This window comes from Thalassophryne amazonica, unplaced genomic scaffold (genome assembly GCF_902500255.1).
Source record: "Thalassophryne amazonica unplaced genomic scaffold, fThaAma1.1, whole genome shotgun sequence".
NCBI classification, from domain to species: domain Eukaryota; kingdom Metazoa; phylum Chordata; class Actinopteri; order Batrachoidiformes; family Batrachoididae; genus Thalassophryne; species Thalassophryne amazonica.
The window spans coordinates 898-24825 of NW_022986305.1; the positions used below are offsets into that span (position 1 = coordinate 898).

At 41.6% G+C, this 23928-nt stretch overlaps 1 protein-coding gene across 1 annotated transcript in view; it reads right to left on the reverse strand.

Moving 5' to 3' along the window:
• Positions 1-14119: 14119 nt before the first annotated feature.
• The window catches only part of LOC117506023 (regulator of G-protein signaling 9-like), a 150383-nt gene continuing 140574 nt past the window's right edge, over positions 14120-23928 (reverse strand). Inside the window, exons 11-12 of the mRNA XM_034165562.1 lie at positions 16055-16137; positions 14120-14475 (exon numbers count right to left, since the gene is read on the reverse strand). Of these exons, the coding sequence (XP_034021453.1) occupies positions 14319-14475; positions 16055-16137 (240 nt within the window). The 3' untranslated portion in view covers positions 14120-14318. The remainder of the gene's footprint in view (positions 14476-16054; positions 16138-23928) is intronic.

The following is a 23928-nucleotide window of genomic DNA, read 5'->3' on the forward strand; positions in this document are numbered from 1 at the left end:
CAGCGAATGTAACAAGACCGTGTCGCTCTCCCACCTGTTACAGCCTGCATAAACAGCCGAAGTATCGTCTCTTCCGCCGGTAAGTTCGTTAATGTGTGTGATAACAGAAAAAAATGCTCTAGATGTAAACGCGAGTATTACATAGCGTTTTCTAAAAACAGCGCTCCGCACGTGTGGTAAACAAAAGAGGTGTCATATATGCGGCGAGGCTCTCCAGGAGCCGAGCGAGGGTCACCTCTGCTATAGGACGGTCGCTCGAAGCTGAAGGACGCATTCAGAGAAATCTGTTTTTTATGACTTTGAAACGTATGTCGATAATAACGGGGAACACGTACCGTTTTACGTCAGCGCTGTAAACAAAGACGGGTGATTTTGGGCGCATGGGGGGCAGACTGCGTAGCCCGCTTCTTTAAACATTTTAGAACGAAAAATTCAAGGAATAACGTGTTCAATGCGCTCACAACTCAAAAGGTTTTGACGGCTATTTGCTTCTAAAGTATTTAGTCCAGCAGGGCGTAACCCCCGCTGTGATTATGACCGGGAGTAAACTATTACTCATGACAGACGCTGCCTTTAAACAGAAATATATAGATTCGTTATCTTTCCTTACAGTGGCGCTTATCTCAGATGCCTAAAGCCCTGGGAATTCCGACTGAAAGACAAATCGTCCGCAAAGGTTACTTTCCGCACCTGTTCAGTTCAGAAAAAAAATCTGAACTATGTCGGTCTGTACACTGACTCAGCGGCTTACGGGGGTGCAATATGTCAGAGGGGAGAAAGAGAGGAATTTAACGCGTGTACGTGCGCAAAAAAAAAACGCGATTTTCGATTTTAAAGCCGAGGCCGGTATGTATTGTGATAACGATACAAAATCCTGGCTGCAGCCTTCTCCAAATTTATGTCTGAATTCATCGCTGAAACACGCGTGGATCCTTTTACCTGCGTTACAATTGCCTCGGCGTGTATGAAAGTCTTCCAAACTAACTTTCTTGCGCCTAAAATGCTGGCGATCCCCTCCGCCGACAATTATAGAACGAGAGCATAAAAAATATTCGGACGTGGCCGTAGCAGTGGTTAGAATGGGTTGCTGAGACGCAAAACATTATCAGCGATCACGCTCTAAACAGGGGCGAGAAAAAAATAGGAGGTTATTATGTTGATGGGTTGCTCAGATTGACGCCGGATAAAAGTGTGGGAGTTTCTCTCGGGTGTTTTTACCACGGGTGTGCAAACGTGTTTTACACAGCACGAAATAAACCCTCTCACAAACACCTCATTGGGAGAGCTCCACGCAGCGTGTCAGAAAAAAAATAGCCGTTCTGCGGGCTATGCCGGGCGTCACCCTCAGCGTATTTGGGAACATCAGTGCTTGAAATGAGCTGAGGGATGAGAGCGTTCGGGTGTTTCCTTGCCCGCAGGGGGTTACCGGCGCCCCTCGAACCTCGCGAAACGCTTTATACGGCGGTCGGACTTGTGCGTCCCGTCTGAGGTACACGGCTAAGCAAGATGAGAGGGTCTATTACGTCGACGTGACCTCGCTGTATTCTGTACGTTAACGTAAATTTCACATATCCCACTGGGCATCCGGAAATTATCGACAGAAATTCCGAGACCCCAGGACTTATTTCAGGGCTCATCAAAGCCATCGTGTATCCGCCCCGGGGGCTAAAATTCCCCGTCCTCCCACACAGAACTCCTCACGGTAAACTGGTGTTTACTCTGTGTCGCACCTGCGCTGATGAAAATATCAGCTGCAGCGTGCACACACACTCAGCAGCAGAGAGCTCTGTCTGGGACTTGGACGACCCGTAATTCCACAAGCTCTGGATACCAGGCTATGTTGTAGCTAAGATTTTTAGAGTCTGGCATTTGAGGAAAAAAGTGATAAAATCTTTGAGGGGTACATAACCCTTCTTAAACACAAGCAGGAAGCCTCTGGTTTCCCTCCCGAATTTGATAAAGACCCCGAGAGCAGAGAAAATATATATCACGGACTACGGCTGAATCAGAAGATTCGTTTAGACCCAGAAAAAATCAGTCACAATCCGGCAAAATAACCAATGGCTCTGACCTTCAGGGAAAAGCGTGTCATCCAGAAATGAGTCAGGGAGTCCTCTTACAAATTTAATATTTTTATTCTTCAGTTCAGAATACAGAGGTTGTTCAGACGTATACAGCCATACCCACCTTTTGTATCAAACTGATTTATGGCCCTGTCAGCCAATCAGAATAGACAACGTCACTAAGCCCCGCCCCTAACCCCTCCCCTAATCCCGCCCTCTTATGACATCACAGCCAATCAGAATCGATGATGTCACTATGTCCTGCCCCTAAGCCCCGCCCCTATCCCCCTCCCCTAATCATGCCTCCAAGCCCCGCCCCTTATGACATCACAGCCAATCAGAATCGATTATGTCACTATGTCCTGCCCCTAAGCCCCGCCCCTGGCTCCTCCCCTAGCCCCACCCCCAAGCTCCTCCCCTACCCCCGCCCCAAGCACCGCCTCCAAGCCCTACCTCCCCTCCCACCCGGGTCTAATATTTTAATGTCATTTTATTTCTTGAATTAAAGAATGATTAAAAATACCTAGATCTTTTTAATGTATGAAAGAATGAACTAATTCTGAAATAATTAAACATAAATCAGTGTCTATTATTTAATACCCCTTTAATATTTTTAATTCTAAATTAAAGCGCGTCCTTTTATGGTTTTTAATGCCTCAATTAAAGAAGGAAATAAAAATACTGTATCTTATGCATAATTATGGGAGGTTTTCTTCAATTTAGTGATTAAACACGAATATTTAATACGCCTTTAATATTTCTTAATTCTTAAATTATTGCGTTTCCTTTTCTGTTTTTAATTCGTAAATTAAAGAAGGGAAACAAATAGCCGTCTCTCGGCTGTAAGTCTTTGCAGCAAGACGGTCAAATACCCACGCATAGAGCTGCTCGCGAAACATGACCCCACGGCTGTATACCTGTTGCAGACGCTAACTGTGTGTGTGTTGTGTGTGTGTGTGTGTGTGTGCGTGCGTGCGTGCGTGCGTGCGTGCGTGCGTGTGTGTGTGTGTGACCTGCGGAGCGGGGGGTGTCAGGCCAGATGGTCTTTTATAACATAGTAGAGAAGCTTGAATCTTTGCTTGAATGTTTTATTACATCCGATTTCCTGAAGACGGGGGCGTTCGTTGCGCTTGTTTGAAGGCGGAAAAACAAAGCTCCTTCTCACTCACGCCAGATGGTGTTCTTTTAAGATATTAGCCGATCGATCATGGGCCGCGGGACATCCGCTGATCGAGATGCTGCCCCGAGGTGATGAAGCCGGAAAAACAACAAAGTTTGGTCTCACTCACATCCCTGGTAAGGAGTCACCACCGCTCATTTCCACTACGCCCGGTGAAGAGTGAAGATGCCTGGACCCCCAGCTATGGGTATAAAATAGAATTAATTTGCGGAAAAAAAAAAATCCTGAAAAACCATGTTGTTTAATTAAGTTTTCTTGTCTTCGAGCAGAGTGCGAAAACCACATCAGCTTTCAGGGTAAGTGATTTAAGTAATCTGTTTTGATAGAAATTACTGTTTTAAATGATGCACGCGGTCTGAAACTGTGTCTTTTTTAGACAAAACCACGCAGACGGTCCAGAGGGCGTTCGGACCCGGCCTCGGTAATATATTTGAAATATTACAGAATATCTGCTTGCATTAATTCATACGAGAACCTTTTTTCCACCAAAACCTCGTTTGTATGACTCTGTCTTGCAATATGAAGCGCCTTGGGGCAACTGTTTTGTTGTGGTTTTGGCGCTATATAAATTTGATTTGTAAAACATTTCACCCTTTTTCAACAATATTATTGGAAAGAACACTGACCGTCTGAGTTTTAGAATGTATGCTTTATTACATTCATTAAAGTCACACAGAGAAAAACAATTGTTCATGTTTATTAAACACAACATGCGTGAAGGAAAAAGTATATGTTTTAAATAGGCGCTCTTGGAAACGTTAAATTGAACTCTGATTCAGCACCGCGGAGAGCGCTCACAGAGCAGCCTCGAGTTTTTAATAAGACCGTGTTAAAACCCCTCATTAATTCATACGAGCACCTTTTTTCCACCAAAACCTCGTTTCTATGACTCTGTCTTGCAATATGAAGCGCCTTGGGGCAACTGTTTTGTTGTGGTTTTGGCGCTATATAAATTTGATTTGTAAAACATTTCACCCTTTTTCAACAATATTATAGGAAAGAACACTGACCGTATAAGGTTTAGAATGTATGCTTTATTACATTCATTAAAGTCACACACAGAGAAAAAAACAATTGTTCATGTTTATTAAACACAACATACATGAAGGAAAAAAGTACACGTTCACGTACAAAACTGGAAAACTCTCAGTAATACATCTCCCCCGCATTTACGGTTTATTTCAGTATTCAGCTGTAACAGTGTAGGAACAATCTCCCCTCTGGGCAGTTCCAACTGTTTCACCCGGTACGCTATCACATCCACAAACAGAGTGTATAATGTAAGCAGGAGCAGCGGATTACACCGTGTAAAATTGTCAGTGGTCAAAACAGAGATTTTCAGTAATACGTTGTACAGAGATTTTTCAGATGAATGGAGAGCCGCATTGTAGATATGATCTGTCCAGACTCCGGCCCGGGGCGACGTCTGATAACGTCGAAGACCCTCTCCAAAGCGCATGAAAGGCGGGGTGTCTGGGGCCTCCAGCCTGCGATGACTGCCCGCTCCTGCTTATACGAGAGTCCGCGTATAATATAAACTTCCGCAAGCTTTGAAAGAGACTCATCATACAATTACCCATGACTGTAAACAATATAATGATATTTTAAAAAAAAAAAGGCAGGTTTTTTTTCTTCAGTCATCTGGGTGATAGACGGCTACCATCCCCTCCAGGTCGAGATCTGCGTCTTCACCGAAACGTGTACAGTTCGTTGATCTTTGCTTCAAAATTATCAGTGTATTTCAGCTCAGTGAGGATGTTTTCTACCACCCCCTGGACCCTCGCAGCCGATGGGTTGAGGAAGCGCTGGGCTAGGAGCTTTACCACAGCCGGGATGAAGGTCGGTCTCCAGAGTCTCACCATTAATCTCTCAAAATGTCCGGTAAAGAAATATTCATTTAACGGATCCAGGCACTCGTGCTGGCGCTGGCTGGGGTGATCGATCTCACACCCGTAACAGAGTTTTTGTCTGTAACTTTTGATCACAGCCAAAGTAAGTGTGCCACGCCGACTTTCACCGTTTTCAGGAATTCCTCTGACAGGAACCCGTCTGGCCGGTCAGTTGCGAAAGATGTGGCGTATTTCTCAGCCCACTCGAGGTCTTGTACCTCCCGTGGACTCACGGCCTCCGTGGCTGCGGGAAGAGACCCCACGCCTCCCGGGCTGGAAAGCGCGTGAGAAGGATGGATCTCGCCCCAGACCGACTCGAGCTGAACTCCTCACGGGCTCTTGTACCCGCCGCGGGTCCGTGAAGCCTGCCCCAGGGATGCCAGGTCTCTTCCACAGTCGAGTGCACAGTCACAAGCGATGTCGTCGGCCACTGCAATGGGAGAGGTTGAGGAGCTCATGCTGGTTCGTCGTCCGATGCTTGAATGAGATGTGGTCCCCTGGTTTTTTATAGAAATCCCCGTGCATGCGGAGGAGGAGCTACGTCAGAGTTTTTTTTTTTTAAGTAAAAAGAGGGGCCAAGTTTTTTCGGACTTCGATAACGTCCCTCCAGGCCAGGCACCTTGTAAAGAGGCCCGTAATCCTGTCGTTGCAGGTGTTGAACAACTCATGCCAGCTCTCAGCCGCAGCTGTGATGCTTCTGACGTGGCCGCTGGCACTAAGTCGCTCCAACTTAATTTCACCCTCAGAGTCAGTGTCAGGAGGTCCCCGCTGAAATATCACCTTATAGCGCGGCCCCTGGGTGCTGAGCCAGGTGAGTTGGAAGCGTGTTTTCTTCTTTTCCGGCGTCCGATCTCCTGGAGGCTCAGGGTTGACCGTGTCGTGAATCATCGACCCTGCAGCCGCGGAGAACACTCCCCAATCGGCGGAAGTAAGCGCCACCCGTGGGGTTCCTCGAGTGGCAGTCTCACCCTCAGCCAGGGTGAAGAAACTTACTTGGGCATAATACGGGTCGAACGTGTAAGTTAAACGTTCGGGCCCCTCCAGGCTGTACGTCAGATCTTCCTCCGGTATCGGTTGGCTCAGGCGGCTGACGTACATCCTCGCTTTTTTTGGAGCGAACGAGCCCTCTGTCGTCATGGTAATGTTGACAGGGGTCTCACAGATGTAGCGGAGGATTGGAGTTCGTCTCGCCATGGTGAATGCTGTATGTCACTCTGTCGTCGAAAAGGGGATTTTTAAACCCGTCTTCGTCCGCGGGGCGTAATTCATCACCTTTTGCTCTAAAAACACCATTTGGCATGAGTTAGACCAAACTTTGTTGTTTTTCCGGCTTCATCACCTCGGGGCAGCATCTCCGATCAGCGGGTGTCCCGCGGCCCATGATCGATCAGCTAATATCTTAAAAGAAACACCATCTGGCGTGAGTGAGAAGGAGCTTTGTTTTTCCGCCTTCAAACAAGCGCAACGAACGCCCCCGTCTTCAGGAAATCGTATGTAAGAAAACATTCAAGCTTCAACCAAAGATTCAAGCTTCTCTACTATGTTATAAAAGACCATCCGGCCTGACACCCCCCGCTCCGCAGGTCACACACACACACACACACACACACGCCTCCGAAACACACACACGCACACACACACAGACACAGTTAGCGTCTGCAACAGGTATTACAGCCGTGGGGTCATGTTTCCGCGAGCAGCTCTATGCGTGGGTATTTGACCGTCTTGCTGCAAAGACTTACAGCCGAGAGACGGCTATTTGTTTCCCTTCTTTAATTTACGAATTAAAAAACAGAAAAGGAAACGCAATAATTTAAGAATTAAGAAATATTAAAGGCGTATTAAAATATTCGTGTTTAATCACTAAATTGAAGAAAACCTCCCATCATTATGCATAAGATACGGTATTTTTTATTCCTTCTTTAATTGAGGCATTAAAAACCATAAAAGGACGCGCTTTAATTTAAGAATTAAAAATATTAAAGGGGTATTAAATAATAGACACTGATTTATGTTTAATTATTTCAGAATTAGTTAATTCTTTCATACATTAAAAAGATCTAGGTATTTTTAATTATTCTTTAATTCATGAAATAAAATGACATTAAAATATTAGACCCGGGTGGGAGGGAAGGTAGGGCTTGGAGGCGGTGCTTGGGGCGGGGGTAGGGGAGGAGCTTGGGGGTGGGAGTAGGGGAGGAGCTTGGGGGTGGGGCTAGGGGAGGAGCCAGGGGCGGGACTGGGGGAGGAGCCATGGGCGGGGCTTAGGGGCGGGACATAGTGACGTAATTGATTCTGATTGGCTGTGATGTCATAAGGGGCGGGGCTTGGAGGCGGGATTAGGGGAGGGGTTAGGTGCGGGGCTTAGGGGCAGGACATAGTGACGTCATTGATTCTGATTGGCTGTGACATCATAAGGGGCGGGATTAGGGGAGGGGTTAGGGGCGGGGCTTAGGGGCGGGACATAGTGACGTCATCGATTCTGATTGGCTGTGATGTCATAAGGGGGCGGGGCTTAGTGACGTAGTCGATTCTGATTGGCTGACAGGGCCATAAATCAGTTTGATACAAAAGGTGGGTCAGTACTCTCTCTATTGTGTGTCTGTTCTGTACAGTCTTAGTGTTGTTTATATTGTTGTGTGTCTGTGTGCAGTGTTAGTCTTTTTTATATTATGTTTTTTATCTTGTGTGCTGTTTATATTGTTGTGTGTTCTGTACAGTGTTAGTCTTGTTTATATTGTTTTTTGTCTTGTGTGCTGTTTATATTGTTGTGTGTCTGTGTGCAGTGTAAGTGTTGTTTATATTATGTTTTTTGTCTTGTGTGTTGTTTATATTGTTGTGTGTCTGTGTGCAGTGTTAGTCTTGTTTATATTATGTTTTTTGTCTTGTGTGTTTATATTGTTGTGTGTCTGTGTGCAGTGTTAGTGTTGTTTGTATTATGTTTTTTGTCTTGTGTGCTGTTTATATTGTTGTGTGTCTGTGTGCAGTGTTAGTGTTGTTTATATTATGTTTTTTGTCTTGTGTGCTGTTTATATTGTTGTGTGTTCTGTACAGTGTTAGTCTTGTTTATATTATGTTTTTTGTCTTGTGTGCTGTTTATATTGTTGTGTGTTCTGTACAGTGTTAGTCTTGTTTATATTATGTTTTTTGTCTTGTGTGCTGTTTATATTGTTGTGTGTTCTGTACAGTGTTAGTGTTGTTTATATTATGTTTTTTTGTCTTGTGTGCCGTTTATATTGTTGTGTCTTCTGTACAGTGTTAGTCTTGTTTATATTATGTTTTTTGTCTTGTGTGCTGTTTATATTGTTGTGTGTTCTGTACAGTGTTAGTGTTGTTTATATTATGTTTTTTTGTCTTGTGTGCCGTTTATATTGTTGTGTGTTCTGTACAGTGTTAGTGTTGTTTATATTATGTTTTTTTGTCTTGTGTGTTGTTTATATTGTTGTGTGTCTGTGTGCAGTGTTAGTGTTGTTTATATTATGTTTTTTGTCTTGTGTGCTGTTTATATTGTGTGTTCTGTACAGTGTTAGTGTTGTTTATATTATGTTTTTTGTCTTGTGTGTTGTTTATATTGTTGTGTGTTGTGTACAGTGTTAGTCTTGTTTATATTATGTTTTTTGTCTTGTGTGCTGTTTATATTGTTGTGTGTTCTGTACAGTGTTAGTCTTGTTTATATTATGTTTTTTTGTCTTGTGTGCTGTTTATATTGTGTGTTCTGTACAGTGTTAGTGTTGTTTATATTATTTTTTTTTGTCTTGTGTTGTTTATATTGTTGTGTGTCTGTGTGCAGTGTTAGTGTTGTTTATATTATGTTTTTTGTCTTGTGTGTTGTTTATATTGTTGTGTGTCTGTGTGCAGTGTTAGTGTTGTTTATATTGTTTTTTGTCTTGTGTGTTGTTTATATTGTTGTGTGTTCTGTACAGTGTTAGTGTTGTTTATATTATGTTTTTTGTCTTGTGTGCTGTTTATATTGTTGTGTGTCTGTGTGCAGTGTTAGTGTTGTTTATATTATGTTTTTTGTCTTGTGTGCTGTTTGTCTGTGTGCAGTGTTAGTGTTGTTTATATTATGTTTTTTGTCTTGTGTGCTGTTTATATTGTTGTGTGTCTGTGTGCCGTGTTAGTGTTGTTTATATTATGTTTTTTTGTCTTGTGTGCTGTTTATATTGTTGTGTGTTCTGTACAGTGTTAGTGTTGTTTATATTATGTGTTTTGTCTTGTGTGTTGTTTATATTTTTGTGTGTTCTGTACAGTGTTAGTGTTGTTTATATTATGTTTTTTGTCTTGTGTGCTGTTTATATTGTTGTGTGTCTGTGTGCCGTGTTAGTGTTGTTTATATTATGTTTTTTTGTCTTGTGTGCTGTTTATATTGTTGTGTGTTCTGTACAGTGTTAGTGTTGTTTATATTATGTTTTTTTGTCTTGTGTGCTGTTTATATTGTTGTGTGTCTGTGTGCAGTGTTAGTCTTGTTTATATTGTTTTTTTCGTCTTGTGTGTTGTTTATATTGTTGTGTGTCTGTGTGCAGTGTTAGTGTTGTTTATATTATGTTTTTTGTCTTGTGTGCTGTTTATATTTTTGTGTGTTCTGTACAGTGTTAGTGTTGTTTGTATTATGTTTTTTGTCTTGTGTGTTGTTTATATTGTTGTGTGTCTGTGTGCAGTGTTAGTGTTGTTTATATTATGTTTTTTGTCTTGTGTGCTGTTTATATTGTTGTGTGTTCTGTACAGTGTTAGTGTTGTTTATATTATGTTTTTTTGTCTTGTGTGCTGTTTATATTGTGTGTTCTGTACAGTGTTAGTGTTGTTTATATTATGTTTTTTTGTCTTGTGTGCTGTTTATATTGTTGTGTGTCTGTGTGCAGTGTTAGTCTTGTTTATATTGTTTTTTTCGTCTTGTGTGTTGTTTATATTGTTGTGTGTCTGTGTGCAGTGTTAGTGTTGTTTATATTATGTTTTTTGTCTTGTGTGCTGTTTATGTTGTTGTGTGTCTGTGTGCAGTGTGAGTGTTGTTTATATTATGATTTTTGTCTTGTGTGCTGTTTATATTGTTGTGTGTTCTGTACAGTGTTAGTGTTGTTTATATTGTTTTTTGTCTTGTGTGTTGTTTATATTGTTGTGTGTCTGTGTGCAGTGTTAGTGTTGTTTATATTATGATTTTTGTCTTGTGTGCTGTTTATATTGTTGTGTGTTCTGTACAGTGTTAGTCTTGTTTATATTATGTTTTTTGTCTTGTGTGCTGTTTATATTGTTGTGTGTTCTGTACAGTGTTAGTCTTGTTTATATTATGTTTTTTGTCTTGTGTGCTGTTTATATTGTTGTGTGTTCTGTACAGTGTTAGTGTTGTTTATATTATGTTTTTTTTGTCTTGTGTGCCGTTTATATTGTTGTGTGTTCTGTACAGTGTTAGTGTTGTTTATATTATGTTTTTTTGTCTTGTGTGCCGTTTATATTGTTGTGTGTTCTGTACAGTGTTAGTGTTGTTTATATTATGTTTTTTTGTCTTGTGTGCCGTTTATATTGTTGTGTGTTCTGTACAGTGTTAGTGTTGTTTATATTATGATTTTTGTCTTGTGTGCTGTTTATATTGTTGTGTGTTCTGTACAGTGTTAGTGTTGTTTATATTATGTTTTTTTGTCTTGTGTGTTGTTTATATTGTTGTGTGTCTGTGTGCAGTGTTAGTGTTGTTTATATTATGTTTTTTTGTCTTGTGTGCCGTTTATATTGTTGTGTGTTCTGTACAGTGTTAGTGTTGTTTATATTATGTTTTTTTGTCTTGTGTGTTGTTTATATTGTTGTGTGTCTGTGTGCAGTGTTAGTGTTGTTTATATTATGTTTTTTTGTCTTGTGTGCCGTTTATATTGTTGTGTGTTCTGTACAGTGTTAGTGTTGTTTATATTATGTTTTTTTGTCTTGTGTGCCCTTTATATTGTTGTGTGTTCTGTACAGTGTTAGTGTTGTTTATATTATGTTTTTTTGTCTTGTGTGTTGTTTATATTGTTGTGTGTCTGTGTGCAGTGTTAGTGTTGTTTATATTATGTTTTTTTGTCTTGTGTGCCGTTTATATTGTTGTGTGTTCTGTACAGTGTTAGTGTTGTTTATATTATGTTTTTTTGTCTTGTGTGTTGTTTATATTGTTGTGTGTCTGTGTGCAGTGTTAGTGTTGTTTATATTATGTTTTTTGTCTTGTGTGCCGTTTATATTGTTGTGTGTTCTGTACAGTGTTAGTCTTGTTTATATTATGTTTTTTGTCTTGTGTGCCGTTTATATTGTTGTGTGTTCTGTACAGTGTTAGTGTTGTTTATATTATGTTTTTTTGTCTTGTGTGCCGTTTATATTGTTGTGTGTTCTGTACAGTGTTAGTGTTGTTTATATTATGTTTTTTTGTCTTGTGTGCCGTTTATATTGTTGTGTGTTCTGTACAGTGTTAGTGTTGTTTATATTATGTTTTTTTGTCTTGTGTGCCGTTTATATTGTTGTGTGTTCTGTACAGTGTTAGTGTTGTTTATATTATGATTTTTGTCTTGTGTGCCGTTTATATTGTTGTGTGTTCTGTACAGTGTTAGTGTTGTTTATATTATGTTTTTTTGTCTTGTGTGCCGTTTATATTGTTGTGTGTTCTGTACAGTGTTAGTGTTGTTTATATTATGTTTTTTTGTCTTGTGTGCCGTTTATATTGTTGTGTGTTCTGTACAGTGTTAGTGTTGTTTATATTATGTTTTTTTGTCTTGTGTGTTGTTTATATTGTTGTGTGTCTGTGTGCAGTGTTAGTGTTGTTTATATTATGTTTTTTGTCTTGTGTGCTGTTTATATTGTTGTGTGTCTGTGTGCAGTGTTAGTGTTGTTTATATTATGTTTTTTGTCTTGTGTGCTGTTTATATTGTTGTGTGTCTGTGTGCAGTGTTAGTGTTGTTTATATTATGCTTTTTGTCTTGTGTGCTGTTTATATTGTGTGTTCTGTACAGTGTTAGTCTTGTTTATATTATGTTTTTTGTCTTGTGTGCTGTTTATATTGTTGTGTGTTCTGTACAGTGTTAGTCTTGTTTATATTATGTTTTTTGTCTTGTGTGCTGTTTATATTGTTGTGTGTTCTGTACAGTGTTAGTGTTGTTTATATTATGTTTTTTTGTCTTGTGTGCTGTTTATATTGTTGTGTGTTCTGTACAGTGTTAGTGTTGTTTACATTGTTTTTTGTCTTGTGTGCTGTTTATATTGTTGTGTGTCTGTGTGCAGTGTTAGTCTTTTTTATATTATGTTTTTTGTCTTGTGTGCTGTTAATATTGTTGTGTGTTCTGTACAGTGTTAGTCTTGTTTATATTATGTTGTTTTGTCTTGTGTGCTGTTTATATTGTTGTGTTTTCTGTACAGTGTTAGTGTTGTTTATATTATGTTTTTTTGTCTTGTGTGTTGTTTATATTGTTGTGTGTCTGTGTGCAGTGTTAGTGTTGTTTATATTATGCTTTTTGTCTTGTGTGCTGTTTATATTGTTGTGTGTTCTGTACAGTGTTAGTCTTGTTTATATTATGTTTTTTGTCTTGTGTGCTGTTTATATTGTTGTGTGTTCTGTACAGTGTTAGTGTTGTTTATATTATGTTTTTTTGTCTTGTGTGCCGTTTATATTGTTGTGTGTTCTGTACAGTGTTAGTGTTGTTTATATTATGTTTTTTTTGTCTTGTGTGCCGTTTATATTGTTGTGTTCTGTACAGTGTTAGTGTTGTTTATATTATGTTTTTTTCTCTTGTGTGCTGTTTATATTGTTGTGTGTTCTGTACAGTGTTAGTGTTGTTTATATTATGTTTTTTTGTCTTGTGTGCCGTTTATATTGTGTGTTCTGTACAGTGTTAGTGTTGTTTATATTATGTTTTTTTGTCTTGTGTGTTGTTTATATTGTTGTGTGTCTGTGTGCAGTGTTAGTGTTGTTTATATTATGTTTTTTTGTCTTGTGTGTTGTTTATATTGTTGTGTGTCTGTGTGCAGTGTGAGTGTTGTTTATATTATGCTTTTTGTCTTGTGTGCTGTTTATATTGTTGTGTGTTCTGTACAGTGTTAGTGTTGTTTATATTATGTTTTTTTGTCTTGTGTGTTGTTTATATTGTTGTGTGTCTGTGTGCAGTGTTAGTGTTGTTTATATTATGTTTTTTGTCTTGTGTGTTGTTTATATTGTTGTGTGTTCTGTACAGTGTTAGTGTTGTTTATATTATGTTTTTTGTCTTGTGTGCTGTTTATATTGTTGTGTGTTCTGTACAGTGTTAGTGTTGTTTATATTATGTTTTTTGTCTTGTTTGCTGTTTATATTGTTGTGTGTCTGTGTGCAGTGTTAGTGTTGTTTATATTATGTTTTTTGTCTTGTGTGCTGTTTATATTGTTGTGTGTCTGTGTGCAGTGTTAGTGTTGTTTATATTATGTTTTTTTGTCTTGTGTGCTGTTTATATTGTTGTGTGTCTGTGTGCAGTGTTAGTGTTGTTTATATTATGTTTTTTTGTCTTGTGTGCTGTTTATATTGTTGTGTGTCTGTGTGCAGTGTTAGTGTTGTTTATATTACGTTTTTTGTCTCGTGTGTTGTTTATATTGTTGTGTGTCTGTGTGCAGTGTTAGTGTTGTTTATATTACGTTTTTTGTCTCATGTGCTGTTTATATTGTTGTGTGTCTGTGTGCAGTGTTAGTGTTGTTTATGTTGTGTTTTTTGTCTCGTGTGTTGTTTATATTGTTGTGTGTCTGTGTGCAGTGTTAGTGTTGTTTATATTACGTTTTTTGTCTCATGTGCTGTTTATATTGTTGTGTGTCTGTGTGCAGTGTTAGTGTTGTTTATGTTATGTTTTTTGTCTCGTGTGTTGTTTATATTGTTGTGTGTCTGTGTGCAGTGTTAGTGTTGTTTATGTTATGTTTTTTGTCTCGTGTGTTGTTTATATTGTCTGTCTGTGTGCAGTGTTAGTGTTGTTTATGTTATGTTTTTTGTCTCGTGTGTTGTTTATATTGTTGTCTGTCTGTGTGCAGTGTTAGTGTTGTTTATATTATGTTTTTTGTCTCGTGTGCTGTTTATATTGTTGTGTGTCTGTGTGCAGTGTTAGTGTTGTTTATATTGTGTTGTATGTCTGTCTGTTTGCTCTTCACACAACCTTGTGAACTGTCGTCATTGGTGGAGCTGGAGTTGCTCGTTTGACAGACACACACATAAGTTGCTGTTGTGTGTCTCTACTTTTTCCTGTCGATTTTGCTCATCACGGCTTTGATGTCGACCGGCGCCGTGGTAGCGGCGGCCTTGATCTTCTCCTCTTCCTCTTGCTTCCACAGGATGATGGGATGGATGCCTGGAGTTCGGTTTTTGGCATTTTGGTCCAGTTGGGCTGCACTGGGGTGCAAACAGAAAGATCAGAAACCAGAGATAACACGCGGGTCCATTTCACTGAGTCACTGTCTCGTCCCACCAAGTCACACCCGAGTGTTCAGGTGCATCTCACAAATCTGACTGCCATGAAAAAGTTCATTTTATTTATATCTCATTCATTCCTTTTCAGTCCTCGCTTACTTCAGTAAAGACTCCAGTTCTCTGTACGTGAGTGTCTTTGGAGGTAGGAGGAGGCTGGAGCACCTGGAGGGAACCCACACAACCCCGGGGAGAACATGCAAACTCCACACAGAAAGGCCCCCACGTGGGAAGTCATCCCATGACCTTCTTGCTGTGAGGCAACAGTGTTAACCACGAAGTCACCGTGCCGCTGCCTTATAAATGACCTGCAACAAACTTCATGGTGGTTTGAGTGCCAGACGCACCATCGGTCACAGAAAATGTGTTATTTGTAGGCTGGATTTCATCCTTGGTACAACATTAATGTGCTCTCAGAACTTGGCGGATGGAAGAATACACAAAATACAAAAGGGATGCAGAAGGACATTTGGATCTTCATCCCAAGAAGAGAAGAATCCACTAGAGACCAAGGGTCTTGTCTCTGGAGGGTGGCTGCTGTTGCTGTTCTGCATGTTGGTGCTCAGGTCCAAACATGAGACACCTCATGTGGGTGGACACCTCGAATATTTTTTCACTCAGCAAGGATGTCCATCTTCCAAATTTATGTTAAAGTTATGAGTAGAACACAGCTTTTGGGAGCCTACTGTTGGCCATCCGACGTACATGCCCTGAACAGCAAAGCTGTGACATGGATATTAGGGCTTCACCACTGACTGTATGTGCACAATGCAGTACCTGGGACACGATCTGGCCACTTGATGTTAAGGATGACGCATAAGTGGCGAAGGTGGAGTCTTGTCAGAACTTTGACATGTCTGCGATAAAGAGCGATCCACTCAGTGGAATCGAGCAGGCACGGGAGGACTGCAGCTGAGTAAACCTTCACTTTAGTTTTTGTGGTGATGTTGTAACAACTCCAGAGTCTCCTTTGCAGCACAGCATAGTCCTTTGCAGTGGATTGGATCCTCCTTTCCACTTCCAGGTCTGCAGAGTTGGTGTTTGTACTGGAGCTTCCAAAGTAAGTGAAGAACTCTGTTGTCTTCAGTGGTTCATCATTAGCTGTAATCATCTGGCAATTCAGGGTTAGGGTTTGAAAGTTTCAACTTTCAAAGGAGAAACGGTCCACAATCTGCTGCATATCAAGTACATTGCTGACCACGAGGGCGGAGGGGGGCCAGCACAAAGCTGGGCTGGTTTGCCATCGGTCCTTGTATGAATGAACACACCTTTACTGAGCCCTTTGTTCATAGTGTCCAGCACAGCTATGATGTAGTGGGAGAAAAGAGTTGGAGCCAGCGCACACCCTTACTTCACATCATAGATGACCACAAAGGCATCTGGAATTGAACCGTGATCTAAATAATGAAGGTCTCCAGAGCCATCTGCTCTCCTACCCACTTCTGCACATGTTAGTGATGGTGCTAACACAATACCATGGTCTCAGATCAGTTCAGCCACTAACCTGAAGTTGTGCGGCTCCGGGTTCTGTGCCTTCTTCTGGATCTCCTTGTACACTGGAGACTTGAGATAGCGGAAAAAAGTATCCTGGACCAAAGAAAGCATAAGATGTGACTCCAGCTTTGCAAAGTGGCACACACTCACCATGTCTTTAATCTCTGAACCTGAACTCTGCAGACACTGGAAGATGAAGTGTGTTTGTATCACAACCTGCAAAGGGAATAATATGTTGACCCTCAGCTTGAGAATCACAAGCTCATCCAGCTATTGGTGGTCTAACCTCACACATGTGAGCACTGCTCAGATGACTCTGAGCAAGACCTTTCAGCCCAAAGTTGATGCCAGTGTGTGTGTGCGTGTGGAAGGTCATAGGTCAAGGTCGTGCAGTCATTGTATTTCTTGTGTTTAAATGACTTGCAATAACCTACTGTATCTTGCAACTAAAAGCTCTGCCACAGATGATTTACGTACGGTTCATTTTCGGGGTTGTAAGCATTCCATCACACATAATTTGAAATAAGAGCCTGGAATTAAAAACAAAACTCCCATTGACATGGCAGGAAGCAAATATTAAACCAGTGGTAACAGAAAGGGACCAAACAACAGACCTGTCGGTTTAATGTCTGTGTGCTGCAAAATCATGGACAAAACAATAAGAGACAAGAGCAAACCGCGATTTCTGACGTCCGCCAATCCAGATCCGGATCACCTCCAAAATTCAGTGGAGTCTTCCACGCGCTCATATCTATCTGTGGTGCAAATCTGGTGAGAATCTGTGCAACAGATTTATGTTTCGATCCACAACATTGACATCAGAAAACCGCTCACCCACACGACGCCACACACGCTGTCTGCCATCTGCCCTGAACAGTGTGAACCGGGATTCATCCGTGAAGAGAACACCTCTCCAACGTGCCAAACGCCAGCGAATGTGAGCATTTGCCCACTCAAGTCGGTTACGATGACGAACTGGAGTCAGGTCGAGACCCCGATGAGGACGACGAGCATGCAGATGAGCTTCCCTGAGACGGTTTCTGACAGTTTGTGTTATGCAAACCGATTGTTTCAGCAGCTGTCCGAGTGGCTGGTCTCAGACGATCTTGGAGGTGAACATGCTGGATGTGGAGGTCCTGGGCTGGTGTGGTTACACGTGGTCTGCGGTTGTGAGGCTGGTTGGATGTACTGCCAAATTCTCTGAAACGCCTTTGGAGACGGCTTATGGTAGAGAAATGAACATTCAATACACGAGCAACAGCTCTGGTTGACATTCCTGCTGTCAGCATGCCAACTGCACGCTCCCTCAAATCTTGCGACATCTGTGGCATTGTGCTGTGTGATAAAACTGCACCTTTCAGAGTGGCCTTTTATTGTGGGCAGTCTAAGGCACACCTGTGCACTAATCATGGTGTCTAATCAGCATCTTGATATGGCACACCTGTGAGGTGGGATGGATTATCTCAGCAAAGGAGAAGTGCTCACTATCACAGATTTAGACTGGTTTGTGAACAATATTTGAGGGAAATGGTGATATTGTGTATGTGGAAAAAGTTTTAGATCTTTGAGTTCATCTCATACGAAATGGGAGCAAAACCAAAAGTGTTGTGTTTATATTTTTGTTGAGTGTATATACTATATGCTTTTTAAAATTTCAGAACAATTTTTTATTCTTTAATGTTTTTTTCTCCATGATTGATTAATTCATCAACACACAGCTGCACACCTCAGGGGTTCCTGGGTGGGGTGGGGTGGGACCGATAGCTGCTGCTGCTGTGTGTGTGCGGAACATGTCAGTTTTTGAGAAAGCTCAGAACTACACAGGAGGACCTGGTCAATGACCTGAAGAGCGCTGGGACCACAGTCACAAAGATTACATTAGTAACACATGATGCTGTCATGGTTTAAAATCCTGCAGGGCAGCAAGGTCCCCCTGCTCAAGCCAGCACATGTCCAGGCCTGTTTAAAGTTCACCAGTGACCATCTGGATGATCCAGAGGAGGCATGGGAGAACGTCATGTGGTCAGATGAGACCAGAATAGAGCTTTTTGGAATCAACTCCACTTACCATGTTTAGAGGATGAGAACAACCCCAAGAAAACCATCCCAACCATGAAGCATAGGGGTGGAAACATCATACTCTGGGGGTGCTCTTCTGCAAAGGGGACAGGACGACTGCACCGTATTGAAGGGAGGATGGATGGGGTCATGTATTGTGAGATTTTGGCAAACAACCTCCTTCCCTCAGTAAGAGCATTGAAGATAGGTCATGGCTGGGTCTTCCAGCATGACAATGACCCCAAACACACAGCCAGGGCAACTAAGGAGTGGCTCTGTAAGAAGCATTTCAAGGTCCTGGAGTGGCCTGGCCAGTTTCCAGACCTGAACTCAATAGAAAATCTTTGGAGGGAGCTGAAACTTCAAACCTGAAAGATCTGGAGATGATCTGTATGGAGGAGTGGACCAAAAGCCCCGCTGCAGTGTGTGAAAACCTGGTGAAAAACTACAGGAAACGTCTGACCTCTGGAACTGCAAACAAAGATTTCTGTATCAAATATTAAGGTCTGTGTTTGTATTGTATCAGTCATGACTGGGTCTGTGGGACTTATTATGTAGGGTTGTACGTTTACTTTTTGTGCTTGGGTTTTGGTGGAGGGATCTCTCTTGTCTGGTGTTGTTGGGTGTTTGGTGTTGGGCATGTCTCTCTTCTCCTCCCTTTCTGCTTGCCAAGCCCCATTCCTGAACCTTCCTCACACACCTGTCTTGTATTTCCTCATCGTCACTCCTCCTCCCTTTTCTTCTTTCATTTATGAGATTGTTGTGCCTTGTGCCTCTTTCAAGCGAGTTTTCTAGTCCTTTTTTGCTCACTTGTGTATCAGCCTGTCTGCTTGTTTTTTGGATCTTGTCTCGACCTCATGCTTCAACTACTGTTGCTCTTTTTGGCCTGCCTTTTTGTGTACCAGCTGGACTGACAAACTCTGGAACACTGATTTCTGAATCCTGTATTTCTGTCCTACCACTTTATGCATTGAGCGTGTCAGTATCAAATACTTATTTCATGTAATAAAATGCAAATCAATTATTTAAAAATCATAAAATGTGATTTTCTGATTTTTTTTTTTTTTTTTTTTTTTAGATTCGGTATCTCACAGCTGAGGTGTAACTACAATGAAAAATTACAAACCTCTCCATTCTTTGTCAGCAAGAAAACTTAAAAAGTCGACAGTGGATCAAATACTTTTTGGCCTCACTGTATAAAGTGAAATCTTTATCCAGAATCCGGATCCGGATCACCTCCAAAATTTAACGGAGTCTTCCATGTCCTATTATCTGTCTGTGGTAAAAAGTTTATCAAAATTTGTGCAATACTTTTGACATAATCCTACTAAAAGACAGACAGACAAATAAATAAACGTCAGTGATTTTATTACATCCTTGGCGGATCATAAAAAAAAAACTTCCCAATTGAAGATCAGCAAAACTTTTTTTTTCCTTGAACTTTGACCAAATTGATCCAAAACCTATCCACTTATAAATCCCACGAGGTTTGAAGGAAATCTGTTAAGGCTTTTTTAAACTTATCTTGTACACAGACACACATGGCAGTGAAAACATAACCCTGCTTGCCGCTGATATCTGATCTTGTAAATATTGGTAACTATTGTAATTGTAATTAATATGTTCAGTAAAATGGTAAATGGACTGCATTTATATAGCACTTTTCCATCTGCATCAGATGCTCAAAGTGCTTTACATTAATGCCTCACATTCACCCCAGTGTCAGGGTGCTGCCATACAAGGCGCTCATTACATACCGGGAGCAACTAGGGGATTAAAGACCTTGCCCAACGGCCCTTAGTAATTTTCCAGTCGGGCTGGGATTTGAACCGAGGATCCTCTGGTCTGAAGCCCAAAATGTAAACACTAGACCAGTCAAATCTGCAAAAGCTGATTACTTGTCAAATGTAATTGTGTCAAATGCTAAGAGACCCCAGGTCCTGTTTAATGTTTTAAACAAATTAATGATTCCTGTGGAGAAGGACCAAAGCATCCTTATCCTGCCAGCAGATAAAGGCAGATGCGCGGTGGTCCTGAACACATCGGACTACGAGACCAAGAAAACAACTTGCTCAGTGACTCCAATACATACGAACGTCTGAAGAGAGACCCCATAAGCGGCTATAAGAAGAAAATCATTAGCTACCTCCAAAACCTGGAGAAAGAGGGACTCATCGACAGGCAGGCATACTACAGACTGTACTCTGGGGACGCCACTTCATGCATCTATGGACTGCCCAAAATCCACAAACAGGACGTGCCATTCAGGCCTATTGTATGTAGCACAGATTCCATCACGTACAATTTGGCCAAACACCCCAAGTGGATTTTGGCTCCTCTAGTGGGTAACTCAGACCACCATGTGGAGAACACACAAGATTTTGTGAACAAGATCAAGGACCTTCAGCTGGAGGCAGATGAAACTATGGTGTCATTTGATGTGACATCATTGTTCACCTGCATCCCCACCACTGAGGCCACCTCAGCTGTGAGGCAGAGACTGCTGGAGGATGTGTCTCTACTTGAAAGGACCAAACTCACACCAGACTGGTTGTGCGATGGGGTCTCCGGTATGCCCCATTGTGGCCAACCTGTACATGAAGCGAGTAGAGAAGACAGCCTTGACATCTTTCATCATCATCTTACGTTGGTTTACATTCTATTTGGAAAATCGGTTGTTTGCTGTGCGCCTTGGCCCTTATTCGTCTAATGTTGCCCCACTTAAATGCGGAGTACCGCAGGGTTCCATTTTGGGCCCTTTACTGTTTTCTCTGTATATGCTGCCACTTGGGTCAGTTTTTAGAAAATATAATATTTCTTCTCACTGCTTTGCAGATGATTTGCAAATTTATCTTCCGCTGTACCCGGGCAGAGACAATTTTAAACTTCTAAATAATTGTTTGAAGGAAGTGAAGGACTGGATGACCCATAACTGTCTTAATCTGAATGACTCTAAAACTGAGATTGTGGTATTTGGGAACTCATTTGATGCCACTGCTCTGGGCTCACTGAGTAACCACTGCCACCAGTCTGTAAGGAATCTTGGTGTCATCTTTTGAATTTGAAAAGCAAATTAACTCTGTAATCAAGTCTAGCTTTTTTCAGCTTCATCTCCTGGGTAAAGTTAAACGTTATTTGCCTCGGGCTGACTTGGAGAGAGTGATTCATGCTTTTATCACCTGTTGTTTGGACTATTGTAAGTCCCTATACTGTGGGCTAGATCAAACATCCATTCATTGTCTGCAATTGGTCCAAAACGCTGCAGCGCGATTGCTTACAGGCACCAGAAAGCGGCACCACATAACTCCTGTACTGGCCTCTCTGCACAGGCTTCCAGTCAGTTACAGGATTCATTTTAAGTTGTTGTTGTTGGTTTTTAAATGTTTAAATGGATTGGCTCCCTCCTACCTCTCCGAGCTTCTGTCGCTTCATACTCCAGGTTGAACTATGAGATCAGCCAATCAACTGACTCTGGAAGTGCCGAGATCCCGGCTGAAAACCAGGGGAGACCGTGCATTTTCAGTGGTGGCTCCGAGACTCTGGAACGGGCTTCCGTCGCATTTTCGTATGGCCCCGTCTTTAAACATCTTCAAGTCTTTGTTAAAAACTCACTTGTTCGCTCTGGCCTTCGAGTCAAGCTAGTTGATTTTTGATTTGGTTGTGATCATTATTTTAGTAATTTTCTTCATGTTGTGTTTTTTATTGTAACTATTATTATCTTTTGGGTATGTGCAGCGCTTTGGGCATTATTTCTGTATTAAATGTGCTATATAAATAAATTTGACATTGACACTGACATTCACCTCCCCTAAATGAGTGTTTTTTTAAACAATCAATACTTAATGGTGGAACTTTTCTAAGTGCCCCTTCACACATAACATAACTGAGGCATAATTCAGATCAGGGAGACAGACACCCTCTCTACTTTTAAGATTAGGCTTAAAACTTTCCTTTTTGCTAAAGCTTATAGTTAGGGCTGGATCAGGTGACCCTGAACCATCCCTTAGTTATGCTGCTATAGACGTAGACTGCTGGGGGGTTCCCATGATGCACTGTTTCTTTTTCTTTTTGCTCTGTATGCACCACTCTGCATTTAATCATTAGTGATCGATCTCTGCTCCCCTCCACAGCATGTCTTTTTCCTGGTTCTCTCCCTCAGCCCCAACCAGTCCCAGCAGAAGACTGCCCCTCCCTGAGCCTGGTTCTGCTGGAGGTTTCTTCCTGTTAAAAGGGAGTTTTTCCTTCCCACTGTAGCCAAGTGCTTGCTCACAGGGGGTCGTTTTGACCGTTGGGGTTTTACATAATTATTGTATGGCCTTGCCTTACAATATAAAGCGCCTTGGGGCAACTGTTTGTTGTGATTTGGCGCTATATAAAAAAAATTGATTGATTGATTGATTGAGGCAGAATGGCGCACGGAGGAGGATTGGAATGGCACTGGAGGCAATTCGGAGCCGTAGTCAAACACCTCATACAGCAGTTGCCACATCCATTCGGGAATTTCACATGCACTCTATATCCATGTCCTGCTCGCACCGGAAACCCATTCGAATGGTGGGCAAGATGAAGTTGCACTGCCATCTGATCATGTTCTCAGCATTCGCACGGCATGTACGCAGGTCATACATATCGTGCTGCGGACGAGGAGCTGCACGAACTCATTGACCACGTCAAACCATGGCTGAATTATGTGTTCGAGGCAGCCTTCACATCACCGGCCAAATGCCATTGACTGCCAGATAAACGGCCATTCGACCCATTCTTGGCCAGTCGGCTGGACTCCAGGTGCCACCCACGAACATCCAACACCACTCGCAGGGCACTTAGATAAGGTGGGGCCATTCATGCTGCCCACACGAAAACAGAGAGCAGACAACCACTTTCAAGCTGAATGTGCGAATGGCCCCATATTTTCAAAGTACTCCGAGCAAAACAATTGTGTGAGTGTGCTGCTTTTCTCTGGGCCCCTCCCCAATCGGACCGGGAGTGACATGTTTAGCCGCATGTTCTCCTTGAATTGCTGGCTGTCTGAGTGGTGTCCATAAAATGAGGTGGGCTTCATAGATAATTGGCAAAGCATCTGGGGAAAACCTGGTCTTGTTAGGAGAGACGGCATCCATCCCACTTTGGATGGAGCAGCTCTCATTTCTAGAAACCTGGCCAATTTTATTAAACCCTCCAAACCGTGACTATCCAGGGTTGGGACCAGGAAGCAGAGTTGTAGTCTTACACACCTTTATGCAGCTTCTCTCCCCCTGCTATCCCCCCAATACCCCATCCCCGTAGAGACGGTGCCTGCTCCCAGACCACCAACAACCAGTAAAAATCTATTTAAGCATAAAAATTCAAAAAGAAAAAATAATATAGCACCTTCAACTGCACCACAGACTAAAACAGTTTAATGTGGTTTATTAAACATTAGGTCTCTCTCTTCTAAGTCCCTGTTAGTAAATAATATAATAATTGATCAACATATTGATTTATTCTGCCTTACAGTAACCTGGTTACAGCAGGATGAATATGTTAGGTTAAATGAGTCAACACCCCCGAGTCACACTAACTGTCAGAATGCTCGTAGCACAGGTTGAGGGGGAGGATTAGCAGCAATCTTCCACTCCAGCTTATTTATTTTTTATTATTATTTATTATTAATTCATTTGAAAGCTTGATTCTTAGTCTTGTCCATCCAAATTGGAAGTCCCAAAAACCAGTTTTATTTATTGTTATCTATCGTGCACCTGGTCATTACTGTGAGTTTCTCTGTGAATTTTCAGACCTTTTGTCTGACTTAGTGCTTAGCTCAGATAAGATAATTATAGTGGGCGA